Below are 18,222 nucleotides of genomic sequence, written 5' to 3'. Positions count from 1 at the left end.
AAACATACTGTAAAAATTAAATAGGATTTAAATCCTAAAATAATTATTTATTAATATAGAGAAGTTTTGATCTCTTTTCAGCACAAACTTGAAGCTAATTTCTAATTCAATATTTGGTTTTACCTATTTTTAACTGAAACGTCAAGATAATTTCAATTCTGCTATTTATTTAAAACACATTTTAGCAGGGTAGTCTCAACATCATATAAATACTGCAACTAGTTTGCATTAACTTCCTGGGGAGACAGCATGATTTCCCATCTGCTTTGTGCTAATTACTAATCAACATAGTTCTGGAATGTCTGTTGTCTTTATAGCCTACAGCAGTGGCTAATCCAACATGCTGTATATTCCCTAGGCTTCTTCTCTGCTTTCTGGTCACTATAAGGAAATGAAACTGTGGCTTCATCTAATTGTCTTTGCACATAAAAAGAATGCAATATCTATAAAGAACACCCTTCAAGGGTTCAGAAATCTGTGAGCAGTGAGGGCAGGTAACAGCAAAGAAAATAAACCAAATAACAAAGTAAAATAAACCCAATAGCAAAGCAGGCCTCCTGTACCTGCACCCTCTAGAGTCTCCAAGGGCAATTAACACAACCCCAAACTGAGGTGACTTTACTGGGCTTTTGTTAAGCAGACTACTGGCTCAAAGTGACACTGGTGATGCTCAATTGCTGCAAAATTGTAAAAACAACTGCAAATGGACTGGCAGTGTAAAGCTCTTGGGGGATGCTCAGACTCAAGTGACATGTTCTCAGCAATTCCATCTCCAAAACAGTACAAAGCAAAAGAAAGCTTCTTCAGAAAATGTGAAAACAGACGTTCTAATGAAAGGTTGAAATTACCAATTTTTAGGGTAATTTTATATGTTCATGGGATTTTGTGCACTAACGGCAGCTGTAATGAGCACTCTGTGGAATACAAATCAAGCAGTGGACTAATTTTAAGAAGGAGTCATTGAGACTCTAGTGAAAAAAAATCGTTTAGCAGCTGAAATATAGCATACTGACTTATCTCTTATATTCATAAAATATTAAAATATTTAGAAACATGAAGCCAGATTCTGCTTATAATTACACTGCTATAAACCCAGGGTAATTCAACTGATATCCCTGCATCTAGTCTCCATCTATATTAGAACAACAGAACACATTATTTTCCAAATGCTGTCCAAGTATTATGAACTCACTGGCATGAGAAGGAAGGCAGAGATCTGTTGAATGTAGGCTCCTGCCTATTGAAATTAGGAAGATTTGTTTATCAGCTGATCTATTTCAAAACGGACATCTTTGGCTTTGCTGCCATTGCTTTATCTTCTAGGCATCTGGCTATGCTCAGAGTCAAAAGTTGTTTTGCTATTAAGAGGCTCCTATTTAATGCTAAAGATTCTCCTCTCTGAAGGATAATCTTGTGATACTTTGCACCTAGACATGAATTAAAATAGAAATTACTCTCTTTTATTGACTCTTTAGGAAGATCTGTACTTCTGCTCAACACCTTAGCAGTGCCTCTGCAGCTCAGTGGAAAGTAAGTCACATGTAATAGATTGCTAGGACTTTTTTCAGAATGTGAATTTCTCCAGTTTCTCATTCCTTTTGTAATGAAATTCAGTCGTTGGTTTGGAATGGATTTTCCAGAAGAGAAGACTTTTCTATTTGTGTATGTATGGATGTTCACTTTCTGCCACACAGAAAAGTGTTTTAAAAATTTTATTTATCCCTTTCTGTTCTTCTTCCAAATGTAATCATTAAATCCCATCTTCCTCTCCTCCCCTCACATCAGTTCTAGTGTTTTCTATTGCCTTTTTCAGTATGACAAGTTTCACCTTGTGATTCTGAAACAGCTAGAAACTGTTTTACTGAAGATGATTATTTTCATAACTTCCTGCTTTACCAAAATGTACAAACATCATTTAAACTCTTTATGGGACTGTTTCAGCCTGTTATGTGTTTTGGGTGCCTGCCAAGTTTACAATCAATGTCCTCTGACATTTGCCATCTGGAAATTCTAAAATCTTCAAAGTAATTATCAGAAGGTTTGTGTCCTGCTTTTTGTGCATGCATGGGCAAAGGAAGGGAAAAAATGGGCTTGTCCCAAGTCTGGATCACAGAGCTATATCACAGAAACACAGGCATTAAAATCCTACTTCATGGGATTGTTACCAGATGTCTGACAGGTTTCTTTTGTGTGATATGGTCTGCAGTATTGAAATTTGGCAATACTCAAGTAGTGCCAGTCTGCATGATCTAGAGGTATTTTCACTTAATATATTAGTGTGCTGCAAACAATATTGGTGGAAGTGTCAGCAATATATTACCTATGGAGTAGCATTGTTTAATACTGCTGTAATTTCATTAACTGGAATTTGTCATCATTAATCAAGCTAGCTATGTAGTCTAGTGTTTCAGAAAAAAGCAAATTTTTACTCCCTTTTCAGCCATCCAATAAAAAAATCCCACAATATGCTGAGACACATTTGATTTTGTGCAGGAAATGAGGTGAATGACTTCCTCACTCCCACAGGCACCAATTTATATTCTGAACCATAATACAGATAATGCTCATCATTAACATTATCTGTACCACTATAAATCTGTTCAACAGAAATGTCATTTTCCTTTTCCTTTGAAAAAACCCACCATATTGTGGTGCATGCTTTGATAAGGAGAAATGCCCACTGTGACTTGGATGGAAGGATGCTTAATGGCTCAGAAGGTCTGGAGATCTTCAGATTCCCAGCAAGTATTTTTGTTCAGCTGTTACAAGCTCTTTCTTGTGTGATATCCACAACTACTCCTGTGGTGGTCATCTGTGTTTCTGTGTAAGAGCAAAGTATTTGCTAGCCACCATAACTATTATCTGTTCTTTAATTTCAAAATGTCTGTTACCTTGTCAGAGAGCAAAAAAGTGCCTTGTGTGCTCACCACAGGAACCAAGTATTTTGAATGGAATGTCTGACCAAGCATTTCACACAATAGGTTAAATACAAACAGGGTTAAAAGAGTAAAAAATTTCAAAATGTCAAAAAATCAAAAGCTGTTGATGAATAGTTTGAATACTGGTGTTCAAACCATGCCTATGTTTTCCATCATATAGATAGGGAAAAACATACAATCAGTCAGGGAAAATGGGAATCCTAATTCCTGTAATCTCTGCTTTTCACTTAGTGGTGCAAGAATGTCATAAGTGATACGTAATACTTATCTAATATCAAAAAGTACTGGTACTGTGGAGCAGGACCAATATATGACTCCAGAGAAGTTCTACTCAAGCTGTACACAGACTGAACTGCTTTACAGAATGCCAATCAGTGAGTTTAGGATCATGTAACTGCTAATTAAAATGCCCCCCAATTGTTTTTTCTTGCTGTTTGTTTCATACTTAGTTGAATGTGACTGGTATGGAGTAAATTGCTAGGTATAGCTGAGTGCCTTCTGAATGGCTAAAGGAAGAGTATCAAAAAAGAGGAAGGTGACTGCTTATACACAGGAAAATGAACAGTAACTCATTGTCTGGTCATAGAGTAGTTAAGTATTGATACAGTGAACTTTTTTTGCCATATTGTTCCTTTATCTAAGACCAAAAGAACGAAGTTAAATAATTTTTATTCCTTTGTAAACAGTCTTATGGTAAACAGTATAAGGAACTTCCATGGATTTATCTTCCACTGGGAGAAGGACATGATCCGCATAATCTTTACAAATGTATGATTAGTGACAGGTAAAATTCAGCAGTTGATTTTTCATGCAGCATTTGAAATAAGAGCTACTCCTCCTTCAGTACCAGGAAATTTGTCTGAAAACTGATTTTTCTCTTGTCTGTAGAGATATTTAACCCTGACCTTTCTGATGTTTCAGAAAGTATTATAACTTATGCTGAATTCACTTAAACAAACCTAAGAATGAACCTTGCTTGAGCTCTTGTCTCAGAATCAACTTGGCCTTAGAGTTCTGACATGTGAAATCTGGATGTTTGTCAAAGCCAGTCTTAACTCATGTTCTGACAAGGAACATGTTCCAGCAGAGGTCATCTGAAAGTCTGTTCTAGAAGACTAACAACTTGAACAAAGCATTCTACCACTTTTCAGTTGAACAGAAATTTGTCTGTTCAATTTGTCCTGATCATCTTAGGTCATGACTGGTGATCAGGTAAACTGAGAACTGTTGCCTGCTCAAAACATTTTTGAGTGCCTGCTGAAAATATAGCTTGCTCCAACATCTACATATGACCAATGCATCCCTGAGGACAAAATAGTAGGGGAAAAAAAGAAAAAAAAATTAAGGAAAGTAAAACCATAAAATCTTATAAGTGATAACTTCTAATGATAAGAAAGCATAAACTGGTGTCTCTAGAGGTTTTTCTTGCTTCTTGGTGAAATATCATTGTGATTATGGCACTGTTCAAGTTTACAAAATGTCTAATTACCTACTTTTTGGACAGGTCTTAATGCATGAAAACTGTATGGAAAAATCACAGATACAGTGCACAAGAAAAAAGTGAAATAGTTTGAAAGCTTTGTACAGTCTGTTGGATAACCTCAGTAACTCAGATCTAAATATTTTCCAAATTATCTTATCTAGAAAAATAAAAATTGATATGGAGAAGTAATTGGCCCTAAAGCTCTGAAAACAAACTGAACTGTTAAAAATCTGCAGTGCATTTTTCATAGTAAGGGTCTTAGCCTTAAAGGAAAACAATTTGTATATCACATATAGCAATAATACTTAGTACAATGAGGCAATTAACATAAAATGTCTTTTACACACACTTTATTTTCTTTTGGCAATCTAAATAATCACATAGTATTCTGATGGATAGTTGCACTGCAATTCACTTTTAAAAGTTGAAAGGTATGTCTGCAGCTTTTTAGTTATAACCAGTTCTAGAGGTAAGGAACTCAGTGCCTATTCAGTGATACAGATATTTCTTCAAATTTGAGGACCACAGATTATACAGTTTAGAAATTTAAGAAAGCAAAGTAATGAACCCTGAAGCCATCACATATTCATTAAAAATTTAATTTATTAAGAGCACCACATTTTTGTGATAAGACTAGAATACATCATGGCTACATGACTACAATTTCTCCTTCTGTGAACATCACATTATAGTTATGCCTTTCTACAGTATAATACCCAGCAGAACTAAAGTGAAACAAAGAACAACTAAGTATGCATAGTTTCTATCAGAGGTTTTTTTCTTAAAAAAAATCTTTTGAAACACATGCAGTTATGTCAAAGCTTGGCCATTTTCAGAACGTGGCAGAGACAAGAGATCTTAAAGGTGCACATGCATATCCTGTGACATTTCTTAAAACAGTAGAAAGAATTTGTCTGAAGTTCCACCAGGAACTTGAATTTGTGTACCTAGATGTCCTGCTTCAGCACCTTCAATTACAGGTCTGTAGACCTGTCAGACCTAAAAATTTTAAACAATACCAAAGACAGTGGCTCCTGAAACCTGAGCTGTGGAAATTCTTGCACTCTTCAGCACATGCTTGTTTCCCTCCTTCTTCCTCACTTCTAATCATTATAGTTCTCTACAAATACCCCACCTATCTTTAGGACCCCCTTCTTAAAAATGTGCTGTCAGATATGTGTGTGGTATTTGACTAACACCAAGGAAAAATGTCGTCTGTCTAGTAACTCTGCAGGAAGATGCCTAATCCTGAGAAAAGTAGGTTGCTGGAAGTATTTTGGGAAAGCTAAAACATTTGCTCTTTCAGTAGTAAAAAGGTTTAAAATTTTTTCTGTGATTGTTTTTAGTGATGGAGGATTTGTTTAATTCCAATTTTGTTCATAATTTTGGAGATCCTAAGTCTATTATGGATAGATATGACAGAAAAAGCTGGATGTATATATAGATATATAAACTAGTGAGATTCCATTGTTATAGGATTTCTGGCAATTTGGCTGAAAGGTTCCAGTAGATTCAATAGTGATGGTGGAGGAAATGAACTGCACTGCAGAGAGTTTGAATTACTGTTCTGTATCAGTGCTGCATATGAGAGTTTGGTAAGCTAATGTGTCCTTTGCTGTCTTGTCTTTGAGCTGTTAAAGTTTGGGTGATTTTGGAAATAGGTAACAGCAGAAGATACTGAAACCTGCCCCCATCATGAATGACTGAAGTCCTTATGGACTTTTCCATAAGGATCCATGTCCCTATTTTTGAAAGGGCTTATGAAAAGAGCCAGTTTTTGAATAACTGAATTAGAGACACATTTAAAAAGCCAAGAATTTCAAAGGTCAAGGAAATATGAAGTCCTTCATTTATTGTTTTGTGACAACCCTCCATCTCAATTTTCTTTGTTTTGTCTGTGTACGTGTCAACTTTAGTGCTAAACAGATAATGATGGAAAGAAAATTACTAATTTATATTTCAGGAAATAATGCTATACATAAAAACAATCAGAAATGAAGAATTGTAGCAAGCAATGCATCTCAGAATGGATTCAGGGCATAGACCAAAACAGTTATCTCTTATCTTTTACAAGGAATTTCACCACAGTACTATTATTATTCTTTTTTCAAAGGATAGCTATGGATATGTGTGACTGCACACAACATTTTGATCAGATTTGGCCTTTGGAAACAGCCTTTTTGGGAGTAACTCCTGGAAATAAGACTCTACTGCAGAAGCTCCCTGAGGTGGCTGCTAGTCACTGTGGTAGCAGCAGTAACACTTAATAGGAGCAGATGGAACACTGCTCTGGTGGTCTCTCTCATGACCAGGTACTTTTTTGCTAAATGTTCCATGATTAGGTAAGATTTTGGGGACATGAGGTCTTGCTTCCAGCCATATGCTGCCTGCCAACACATTAGCTGTTTCCTGGCTGTTTAATGACCTAACACTCTGGTGGAATTTTCTCACTAAATTACTATCAGTTTAACACAGTTAAGTAAGAGCTTCAGTTTTTCTCCACATTCTTACCTGACTTTCCTTCTGGGGACATGGTACAGTGCTTGGCTGATCATCTATTAATAAAGTAAGCATTTAGATAAGTAAGCTGGGAGAGGGGACAAGAATGGGAAATAACAGGGCAGGGCTGTTTCCCCATTCTCTTAGTACTCCAAAGTTTCAGGCTGGAGAATCAGTTCCCGAAATGTTTCCTTGTCTTCTATAGCTAAATCAAGAACCATGGACTCTAGATACTTTGAGTAATAAAACTGTGTTAATATGGTTTGGTTTAGCCTGAAAAACACCTAAAATCAATGCATACTTAAGGTAGTTACATTAATCAAGATTCAGTTGGAAGTTTATTAGAATTCTGGTTTTTGTGCTTACTTTGAGAATTGATCAGTAGACAGTTTTTGAAAAGTCTGACCAGGAAACATAACTCTTCAAATTAAAATTAAGCAATATATAAGTTTACTAGTTAACAATATTTTAAGAATGAAGCAAAATGTATTTTATATCCCACTTGATACAGTGTGTGTTGATGTGGGCAATTACAAGCCCCAGGGTAACAAGAATCTGTGAAAACTTTGTTTAGTGACCACTTAAAATCACATCCATGCAACTAAAATTTTCTTGTTATAATTTTCCTGGGTCAGCTTTCACTAGAACAGTCCCAAGAAGGTTAAGATTTTAGTGCCAAAATTAACGAAAAGTTTAAAAAGTTGTTAGCATAAGTGATAATGCTTGAACTTCAGAACAGTCTTTTCAAAGCCCCAAATTTTCAGGTTTTCTGTGTCTCCTTACACTGTGCATTTTCCACCTATATATTTATTTTGTATTGATATAAACAACTCTAGAAATGCCCTATTCAGCACGGGATTATAAAACTGCACTCAGAATGAGCAGAACAAAAGAAAGTTCTTGCCTGAATGTAGCTCCCTTGAAATTAGCAAACTCGCACATAACTGCTAGAAGTAAATGAGAAATGAGCAAGAAAGAATTGCATTCTGCACTGCTAAAAATGACAACTGAGTATAGATGGAGCAGCTCATTGTCGCGAAGTTTTCAGCAGGAGGCTAACTTGCCACCCAGCTGAGAGCTTTGTTTGGAGCTGCCAGGCAGGAATGCTGCTAATTTTAAGCAGTCTCAGAGAGTTTCTTGGCTGACTGTCAAGCATCTATGGCAACTGGCTAAGTCTGCACCTGCACCTGTGCAAGGACTACCACCCATTATTCTGAAAGACATGCAGTGAATTTCTTTAGGGTGGGAGTAAGAGTAAGCTGCTATGTGGAGTGTACATTAATTTTTGCAGGGAACCTCTTCCGGTACTGCAACCAATTCAAGAAGCCAGAGAAAAAGCTGGTCCCTCAGATACTCTTGTGGCCTCTAAAATGACACTGTGACAGAGCGCTTATTAGCCTTACTAGTTAAGATCAGTTTTTGTTGACACAGGACAGAAATGATGGAATTATGTATATGGGGAGTGAGAAGGTCTTGTGTGGAATTGGAGAACCAGAGGTACTAACTGCAGATGCATAGAAGAGAGCTGTGTTGATTTTATTTAACCCCTGCTAAAACTCATGAAGGAAGCGTTACCATGGCAACAAGGTCCAAATCAGGCTAGCACAAACTAAAGGCTGAGATAACACAATCCCATTTTTAGCACTCCAAAACAGAGAAAACATGATGATCACACTAAAGATGGAAAAAAATAAATTTCAAGCTGCATAATATGCTAGTAGGTCAACAGCTGTAGGTAAAAAATGCCAGCAAGAAGAGCATTTAATAAGCATGCCTATAATAATTGTAAAATAAAATATCAAAATATAACTGTGAGAATTCTGGGAGTCTCTATCCTGTCCAAACATTAGTCCTGAAATAAAAACATGATTTTCATACAACACGTATTTTTTATCTTTTGGCATATTGTGGCCAGAAATGCATTTTCCAGCTGTTTGTTCAGAAACTCTGTCTTTTCCAGTTCTGAAAAACTCTGCAGGATCATCCCCAAATATTTATTATACAGACTGACTATGCTGGATCAAAATAAGATGCCACTCCCTCCTACACATAAAGGGTTGAAACCAATAGAACGTTACTTTACAAACCAGCAGTAGCTACAATCTCATAGAGGATGTGGGAAGGGCCACAGAAAAGAAACACTGAAGATCTATGACTATGAGGTGTCTACTGTGGCCATGGGAACACATAGAGAATCTGAAAAGAGACCAGAGAGGGGCAGTAAGCCACTGGGCCAAAAGTGTACTCAGTACTTGGCAAAGGACTCCTACGTCTTCCATCTTCTCCTCAGATGGACTTCCACTGTACCTCACTTCTGCCTAACCCAGATACTACCCAGCTGCTGCACAATCATTGCCAGGACTAAGGAGCTTTCCAGTCTTGCCTCTTCTTCCCCAATGGTGCAAGTAATTTTTTCAGAGAAAAACTGTGGGAAATTATATTCTATCAAAAGTAATGCAAATGGATGTTTCAAAGAGAATGTTCAGTGTAATTGATTGGGCAAGAACCATAAAAGCCTTGGAACCTCACCGACACCTGAGTAACCTATTTGTAATTCTACAGCAGGCACAACATAAAAGATCACTTCCATCTTGTCTAGGTAGCAGCATATGTTTTCTCATAAGAAATGTGAAGGTTAGTCAGGCAAAGTATGTCTGTCAACAGATTCTTTGTGAAGAGCAGATTGAATATTTCATGGGGACATTTTCCTGACAGATTTGTTGTCAGTCTTGGCTTCTTGCCCTAAAGATGCTTCTTTGATCGAACAGGAATGTCATTGTTCTGAATAGCCACACTCTGGATTTAAGTCTCTTCATCAAGCATTATACCTGCTATGGATATTTAAGCTGTTCCCATTTATTATCAGCTACTCTGCTACTGTATAATTTGGTATTATGCTGCATTTAGGACTGAGGTTTAACTGCAGACTGTGAAAGACAGGCATAACAGAAACAGTAATTAGTCAGACAAACCATTCAACCATAAAAGTGTAATGGTATTCAAGGAATTGTGTTTTTCCTACATGAACACAAAAATCCTATCAGTATCAGCTTATCTGTCTTCATTACTGCTCCTGTCTGACCAGAGCTACTGTCTACAGTTCCTGGCATTTAGCAATACTAAATACTGGTGAAAAAGTTAAATGTTTCACTGAATTTTTCCTTCATTAGGTTTACTCCTAAAAGCCACTAATGTGAATGTAAGCACATTAAAATATTACCTAAACTTTTGCCAGAACATTTTACACATTACCACATGGACCAAAATCAGACTGTGGTGAATGCACACTGTCCTGAAATATTAAAATTTTAAAAATATTTCAGTTCCAGGGAGAAACACTACCTAGCATCAAATTCAACAAAGCACTTTGCTGAGGAGATAAAATTATCCACAGACTAAGAAGCCACACAATTTAAAACATGGTGGCTCAGAAAACAGACATTAAGAGATAATATACATATATATATGCATGTCTCAAAGGCAATAAGACAGGTTAATGTTGGAACAGCTTTTCACAGATAGATGTGAAGTCATGGAAGGGTGAAACATATATCTAGTTTTACAGAAGCATGTAAGGGTTAATGCACAGAGTAGTTTTGCTGCCCAGCTGGATTCTCAAGGGCTGCTCCAGTAACAGCCGACATGGGGCCCTGATGTACCCAGCGTTACCAAATGAAATACCAATGAATAATGAGGTAGTGCTGTCCAGTGTAAGAAATGAAGTTAATTACCTTTCTCTATTTCACTTTGGAAGGACAATTTCCGTCTTCGTAGTTTGCAGTTATCTCCATCTGTATCATTGGTAGTTTGTGATCTTATTACGAGGTCAGACTTGATTAATGAAATATGAAATAAAATGACAGATTAGTCCCATCTAAAGATGGCAGACTTGCAATAGGTGATTGACTGTTAATCATGTTCAAGCTTTAAAATAGGCAATATTAAAGTCAGTCTACATCAGCCTCTCCATCACCAGCTAATGAATGGAATTGCCCAAGGCTAACATTAAAAAAGTTTATGCAAATTGAGTAAAACTAACACTGTCAGCACCTAATGGTGAAATAAAATTATCCTGATAATAAGTTTACATGGAAATACATGTGTTCATGTATTATCAGCTTCTCTGAACTTGCACAGATCTGGTTTTATGTAACCTTAGAGAAATTATTCAAAAGAAATAACCTCTAACAGAATATATACTATTTCAAGAAGTAAAGTGGTAATTGATTGCAATTATTTTTATATTTAACTGATGATAATGATTATAAAGGTTACAGTTTGCAATAATTATAAAGGTTTTATTTTACAATAAATATAAGCCTGACAAGCATCAGGCACTTTACCTATTATTTTATGTTTCTAGACCCTCCCTTCCTCGTTATCAGATTTAGATCATTCAGATACTTATTTCTGTACCAGAACACAATGTTGTTTTTTTCTATCCATCTTAAGAAGATTGCAGTGGTTTTTTTTTTTTTTTTTTTCAGCAGGTAAAAGATGCATTTAACTCTTCTTTTTTCTACTGTAAGAAATTTACAAATTAGCAAATATAACACCACTCTTGATCTTCGTGTACATGCCCTTGGCATTGGCTTCAGCCTTCTCCCCTTCCCTGACCTAGTGAGGTTTCCTATACCACTCAAGTAAGCAGATTTGCATGTGGGAGAAGGGCAGAGAGGAGCTGAGAGGTGTTTACATTTTTCTCTATTCCCTTCGTTGTAAACCTGGCAAGTAACGTGCTTCAGTGGTGGCCCACTGGTAGAATAACTGCAGGAAGAAAAAGGTACTTTTATACAAATAGGAGGGCAGGAGCAGAACTTGAGGCAGAAGGACTTAGTATTCTGGTAACAAATTTAGATCTGAGCGATGTTTTGAAAATGAGAATGTGCTGAATGCTTCTTTTGGGGGATAATTTTCTGGATTGCAAAGACAGTAGAACTGCTAGAGAAAAACTGTGATTTTGCAATCTCAGAAGCATGGCTGAGCCTCTCCTGCCTTCCTTGTCTCTGAACTAAGGAAAAAATAATGATAAAACATTGATGAGAATGTAATTGCAAGAAATAATTTCTCAGACTTAAATCATTAATGTGAAATGATCCTCAAGAAATTTTTCAAATATATGGACACTCAGTTTTAACTTAAATTTATCACTAGACTATACATTCATTGTGTTGTATTTTACATGTAATTAATAGTTATGACCTTTTCAATACATACAAAGGCATGACTGAAAAAAAGAATATAATTGGGGTTTTATTTTCAGAATGATATTTTGTTAAAAAAAGGGTCATAATAAAATGAAGTGACAATTCTTGTTAGAAGTTGTATTTGTTACAGGTTTTTAAAAAATAAATATCCACACCTGATCAGCAAAGATGTCCCTATGATTTACAGCACAAAACTTAGTGTTCTTTTTCTCATTTTTTCTTAGAAGGCCTTCAAGGCCAAATTATGTTATTTTCTTCTCACTGAACCTCTGTTTTTCTTTAAGGATGTCACAAAATGGCATTCTCTCAGAAATTATAAATGTAAACCTGTCATTGTGTGGGCAGTGTAGTCCCTGCCTGGTGACCTGGGGTACCTACAATCTTCTGGGGAAGCCTTTAGCCCCAGCAGCACAACCTGGGCAAGAGAATTTCCCCACTCCCCCTTTGGCCAAATGTGCACTTTCTTTCCCAAGTCAGACTAACCTTGTCAGTCTGAAATAAGGAAACATCAGTAATATTTTGACTTTCCTGAAGACATAATTTGTGCAAAAGGGAACAGTTAGGACAGCCACTGTGGGAAAAAGAGACCAAGAAATGCCTGCAAATCTGAAGACTGAGTGAAAGTTGAAAAGTCCCTTGTAAGTTTTTAGTCCCCTAGGAGGCAGAGTGCATGCCAAGATAAGGGAATTAACAATTTATATTTGAAAGGCAATTAAATATTTTCTATTGCTAGACACAGAAGGAATGTGGATAATCTGATTTATCCTTATTTTATGGATGTACAATTACATTTAGTGTCAAAAGTTCCCCTTGTGGTGACCTAGGCTGTAGTCATCTAATAAAACCATATTTTCCATGGCTTTAGCAAAATCCCCCTGGGTGAAACCTTAATACTATTTAAATATAGAACCAAATCCTATTAGATTAACATCATCTGAATAATTTCATTGACTTCTGATGAGTTTAACTGACTTTAGTAAAAGCAATCAGGTGAGTATATTTTTTTAATATAGAATTTCAAATTTTCGTTTTGTTAACCTTAGTTTTTCAAATGCTATTTTCACATTTTGTTATTGTGGGACAGATTTGGCCCAAAATTAAGAAAGAAAAGTCACTTATTATATATACCTTTGCAGTTTCATCTCTCAGATTAAAAGTTAGTTCCAGATTGGTGAGGAAGAGATCAGAAAATTCAGGGTACATATCCAAAACTTCTAGTAGATCTTCTCTCTGAATTTTATGTAAGTCACAGTAAGTTAAAGCTCTCACATCTGCATTTGACTTTCCTGGTTTTGCATAAAGATGTACCATCTCTCCAAAAATATCATTTTTCCCTGCAGAAAGAAAATTGAACAGAGATTATTATTATAAACATGAATAAGTAATTAAAATGAATGATGTGTTTCTTTATGATAGAGGCATAGAATACTTGGTTTTACATGAAGTGATACAGTCAGGTTCCCATTGCACATATATGAAGAAAAAGCAGTATTATTAAGTACTAAAAGTGAAATTATTAAGATAAATGAAAATACATGGGTATATAACTGGACTAAGGGAAAGTTTCATCACAATTTTTCTTCAGTTTCATCAAAACAACATGCTTAGACAAGTTCCTCTGCCCTTTCTTCTAAAAGCATTGTTTTGTAATTTTGATCATATTATGATGGCAAAGATGCAATTTCTATTGTCCAGTCCTGTACAGGACTTGTCTGGCCTGCAATATCATTTTGTTAAGAATTTCATGAAGGAGTTGACTGTACTTTAAATATATTTTAGTAGAAAATTACTTAGTTTTTATATTTTTTGCAGGGAATTCAAAGCTTCTAAGATGCAGGAGTTCTTTTGAAGAAGCTCTTTAAACATGCCTCTGTTTTGATACCATTACAATTCTTCCAATCAATGTTGACACATTTGCAATAGGTGTTTGCTAAGATCGTCACTCTATTTAATTGCTCATTTTTGCCAAAATGCACCTAAACTTCATCAATGCAAAACAACTGCAGCCATAAACCAGTGAAAATATGCTCTAAACTAAGGGTTTTAGGGTTACCTGCAAAATGGGATTGGGGAGTAACTAAGAAAACACTTGTGGAAAGTAGTATATAGTTATCACAGCAAGGGAGAAACAGAGACTGGCAAAGAAGAATACAGAGGTGATTTTTGTCTCTGTTAAACATTTGTACCTTTCACATTAGGTTACTAAGAGTAGTTTGAGTTTTTCTATTTTCTAAAAAGGAAGTTGAAAACTGAGCTAAAAAATGCAAAAGGTAATTTAAGGGCTGATTCACAGTGGGGATCTTGAACATGGGAAGATTAAGAGATAACTTGATTATATTGCATATACTCTTTAGAGAGTAAAAAGTACTTGGTATTCAATGCCTCTAGGATATGAGAAGGAAAGTACAGGAAGAACCAATGGAAAGAAATTGAAGTAAGATAATTTTATACTGGAAAAAAAGCACAGTTTTAACAATAAAGGTGATTAACTACGGAAATAAACTTGCAGCAAAAGTGAACCATTTTTCATCTCTTCATATATTCAGAGCAAAACCTATTGCTTTTATTTCATTAAACACAGTTCATTAGATGTAACAGATTGGCAAAAATATGAAATGTAACAGGAATCCGTGAAAAAACAAGGGTTTGCCAATATAATCCTTCTGTGCCAAATATTTATGAATTCAGAGGTCCCTATTCAAGGCATATAAAACCTTCTCTGCAATGAGAGTATTGACATAGTTATTTTATAGTATTTTTATATCTTGTCTGCAAAGCTGAAAGAGATAGTAGATTTCAGAGACATTGTGTTTTCTAGGTATTTGATGCAGAATTACTGTTGACAGAAACTTAACTCATCCACATGAGACAGTGCTGATGATTTGAGGAAATCTGGGGAGAAACCCAACATTTCTCAGAACACTTTGATTTCTTTGATGATGCTGCAATACTTCATCCATTGAAATTTTCACTAGTACAGAGTAGTCCACTCTGTTGGACTACTCTGTTGACAAGAACAAAAAGGAAAGAGTGATTTTTATGTCCATTTCTGTATGCAGGTTTTTTAGAAAGAGGCATTAACTAAAAATATTTGGATAATTATAGATAAAATTTGTTAGGTTTATGAGTGATTTCAATGCAGAGTAATTTTCCTTTATATAATCTATTCTTTTTCTACAGATTCTTCAGAATACTACAGACTCAATGACTGGAGCCAGCTATAGGCAGATTCCTACCTCATGGATCATACAACAGATGTGGGCTCAGTTTCTTTTGGATGCAGCTGTGCACTCCTGTCTAACCTACCATTCCCTGGAAGAATGAGTCTCCAAACTGCAGTCCCTGGTGTGGACAGCTATAGGCATGGCCTGCAAATACCTGGGTTTCTGCTGCGGGGTGAGAGCACAGGATCTGATATGCACAACATGAAAAACTTGTCCAGTCTGCATCTTTGGCCCAGGAAGTTGATGAATCCGTGAAATTGTCAGTTTGTCTTGATTGCAAGTGCAATAGAAATAGTACAGAAATGTACATTTTTGATGTGAGAGATGACTTCCTTGATGAACCACACTGCTCATAATCAGGGCAATGCTCCCTATGTTGCTTATGCCTAAAGCTGGCCCAGTTGATGAGCTGCAACAGCATGAGAGGATAAATTATCTTGATAACACTATCTAAACCTAGGGAAGGATTGCTTTAGGCACACCTTTGTTCTGCTCACATATCCACCCTGCAAAGTATAAACAGAATAATCAGTCAAAAGTGGGTTAATAGCAACATACTGTCCCCAGTCCACATTTCGCTTCATCTACTTTTCTGACTGTAAGTTCCTACAGTGGCCAATTAACAGAAAGACTTCCAATGATATTACAGCTGGTATATGCTTCTGTACAGCAAAATCCTTACTCATTACTGAATTATTCTTTGCATTCTTATTATCTAATATAAAATTGAAGAAAAAAGTCTGTAGTCATTTTATGTAAGCTTTTAATTATTTTACTTTTCATATTGCTATAACTAAGTCTTACTGGTTTCACATAAGAGCTATCAGCAGCTGCAGGTGAGCTCCCAGCTGGACTGAGCATTGTCTTGAGCCAACTCGGTTAGGAAAGAAAACAAGGAACTAAACATGCTATACAAACAAGAATGTGTTAATAAGAAATATTGGGGAAACACTGGTGTTATTAATTCTAGATCCAATGAATCTGTTACTCTCTTCTTTTCCTTTATGTCTAGTGGGCAGAAACAGATATTTCTGCAAATCTCTAGAAGACATTTTGAATGCCCAGAGTAGATTGGTCCAGTTGCAAATAGAGGAGTCTATGTGTCTCAATAACTTAATCACTGTTCAAAACCAGGAGGGCCTTTACTTTTGATCTTGCAGCATAATCAGAACTGGAGTAATTGGATATTTGCTTGCCGCAACTTGCAGCTTACCTTATACCTATGGATTAATGTGACTAAAGATAAATCTTTAGAAATCCAAAGATGTGGGTTCTTTGGTGCACATGAAGACATGATCTTTAGTGGAGTAATGTAGACTTCTGAAATTATGTATTGACATGATTTTAAAAAATAGTAAATATTTACAAATTTCCTGCCCTGCAAATATTTCCTGCAAATATTTCTTTTGAAAATCTGATTCTTTTAACATGCCTTGTAATAATGCACTTACCAAGAATGGCTACAACAATGTCACTCCTAAGGATTTCAATGGAGCCTCTCGACACAAAATAAAGAGCAGTGAGAACATCTCCACAGTGTACTAAAGTGTCTCCAGGAGGTGCATGCGTTGTCTTAAATTTCATAGCCAAAGCTCGAAGACAGCCTTTACTGGCCCCCCGGAAAGCTTTGCAATTCTGAAGCAAATTTTGGTTGAGGTGCAGACAAATGTCAGCTTGTAAGCATTCTGGAAATCCCTTCAGGACCTGGAAGGACAAGCATAAAGATTTCATGCGAATGCTATGAAAGGTCTTTATATAATTTTTGTTTTCTTCCTGGACAAAAAGAAAGAAGTGACCTACAAATAGACATGACTCTAAGACCTGCAGGAGTATTAAAATTCAACAAATGCATAGTGTAAATATATACTGCAAAGCTTTTACAATGTGACTACTCATATGAATACTAATTTATATAGTGGTTACAAAATACGCTATTAAGATTTTTTTCATTTCAAGAAATGGTATCAGGGTACATGAATGACTATACTGCAGTAAAATAACAAATAAGACAGTTAAAAGGAAGTCTTGACTGAATTTCACTTATTTGGACTCATATATCTATTTCCTTTTTATCAATTGCCAAAGTACTACATTTATTATAAGAGAAGTTTTTCCTGAAACAACTGTGATATTTGTAAAATTAGAGCTATCTGAAAAAGATCAGATATTTTTCAGAGAGGGGGCATTTTATTAGGATTTTCATTATATATACATTCTGCTTGCAAGTGTAGGACTTATTTATTGGAAAAAGCAACACGACCTATTGAACTACAATGCTATGCAGATTTACATGGACGGATGCTTTGTTCAGCAAACCACAGGGCTACTTGCTGTGGTCTTTGCTCATCTTTTCCTCAGAATAACAGGAGTTTGCCTGAAGTAGAATAATGGGATTCCTCTTGGGTACCATGGCAACATGTTAATTTTGTTTGGAAGGAAAGAAGGGAGTTATTTACAACATGGTCATTATGTGTGAGCTATTCTAAGTTCTCTAGGATAACACACCTCTGGTTCTTTTAGAATCTGTAAATATTTCTGCTACTGACTTCATGGGCGTACTGTGAGGGACTCTCCATGCTTACACATTATAACACACCACCTTTCTTTATTGTATCCTGTTATCTGCTGTCAGTGATGTGATTGGGTCATATGCTTTCCCTAGGGACAGCTACAACTGTTGCATATTATTAAAGGCAAAATATGTGCTGATGCTACAAGTCTTATGAATATGTGAACAGGATTGCTTCTCTTTGTTATTAGATCAGTCTATTATTTCATCCTCATTTATTCTCTGCACTGTTTTTCTATAAATATGTAAACATTTCTGCAGAGAAAAGATATATCCAAAATACATTTACTTGTTGCTATAT

At 35.9% G+C, this 18,222-nt stretch overlaps 1 protein-coding gene across 6 annotated transcripts in view; it reads right to left on the bottom strand.

Moving 5' to 3' along the window:
• Positions 1-18,222, bottom strand: part of KCNH7 (potassium voltage-gated channel subfamily H member 7) — a 213,779-nt gene that overhangs the window by 11,807 nt on the left and 183,750 nt on the right. For 3 of the 6 annotated variants that reach the window (XM_033064838.2, XM_033064840.2, XM_042779454.1), the window contains 3 exons: positions 16,804-17,056; positions 13,257-13,462; positions 10,653-10,752 (listed from right to left, as the gene is read on the bottom strand). In XM_033064838.2, the coding sequence (XP_032920729.1) occupies positions 10,653-10,752; positions 13,257-13,462; positions 16,804-17,056 (559 nt within the window). Of the gene's footprint in view, positions 1-10,652; positions 10,753-13,256; positions 13,463-16,803; positions 17,059-18,222 lie in introns of all 6 variants that reach the window. The other 3 variants (XM_033064839.2, XM_033064842.2, XM_042779453.1) reach the window with 1 other exon arrangement.

The sequence above is a fragment of the Catharus ustulatus genome, chromosome 7 (genome assembly GCF_009819885.2).
Source record: "Catharus ustulatus isolate bCatUst1 chromosome 7, bCatUst1.pri.v2, whole genome shotgun sequence".
NCBI lineage: Eukaryota > Metazoa > Chordata > Aves > Passeriformes > Turdidae > Catharus > Catharus ustulatus.
Note: the sequence above shows the minus strand (reverse complement) of the source record. Positions and strands in the feature narration are given on the sequence as shown.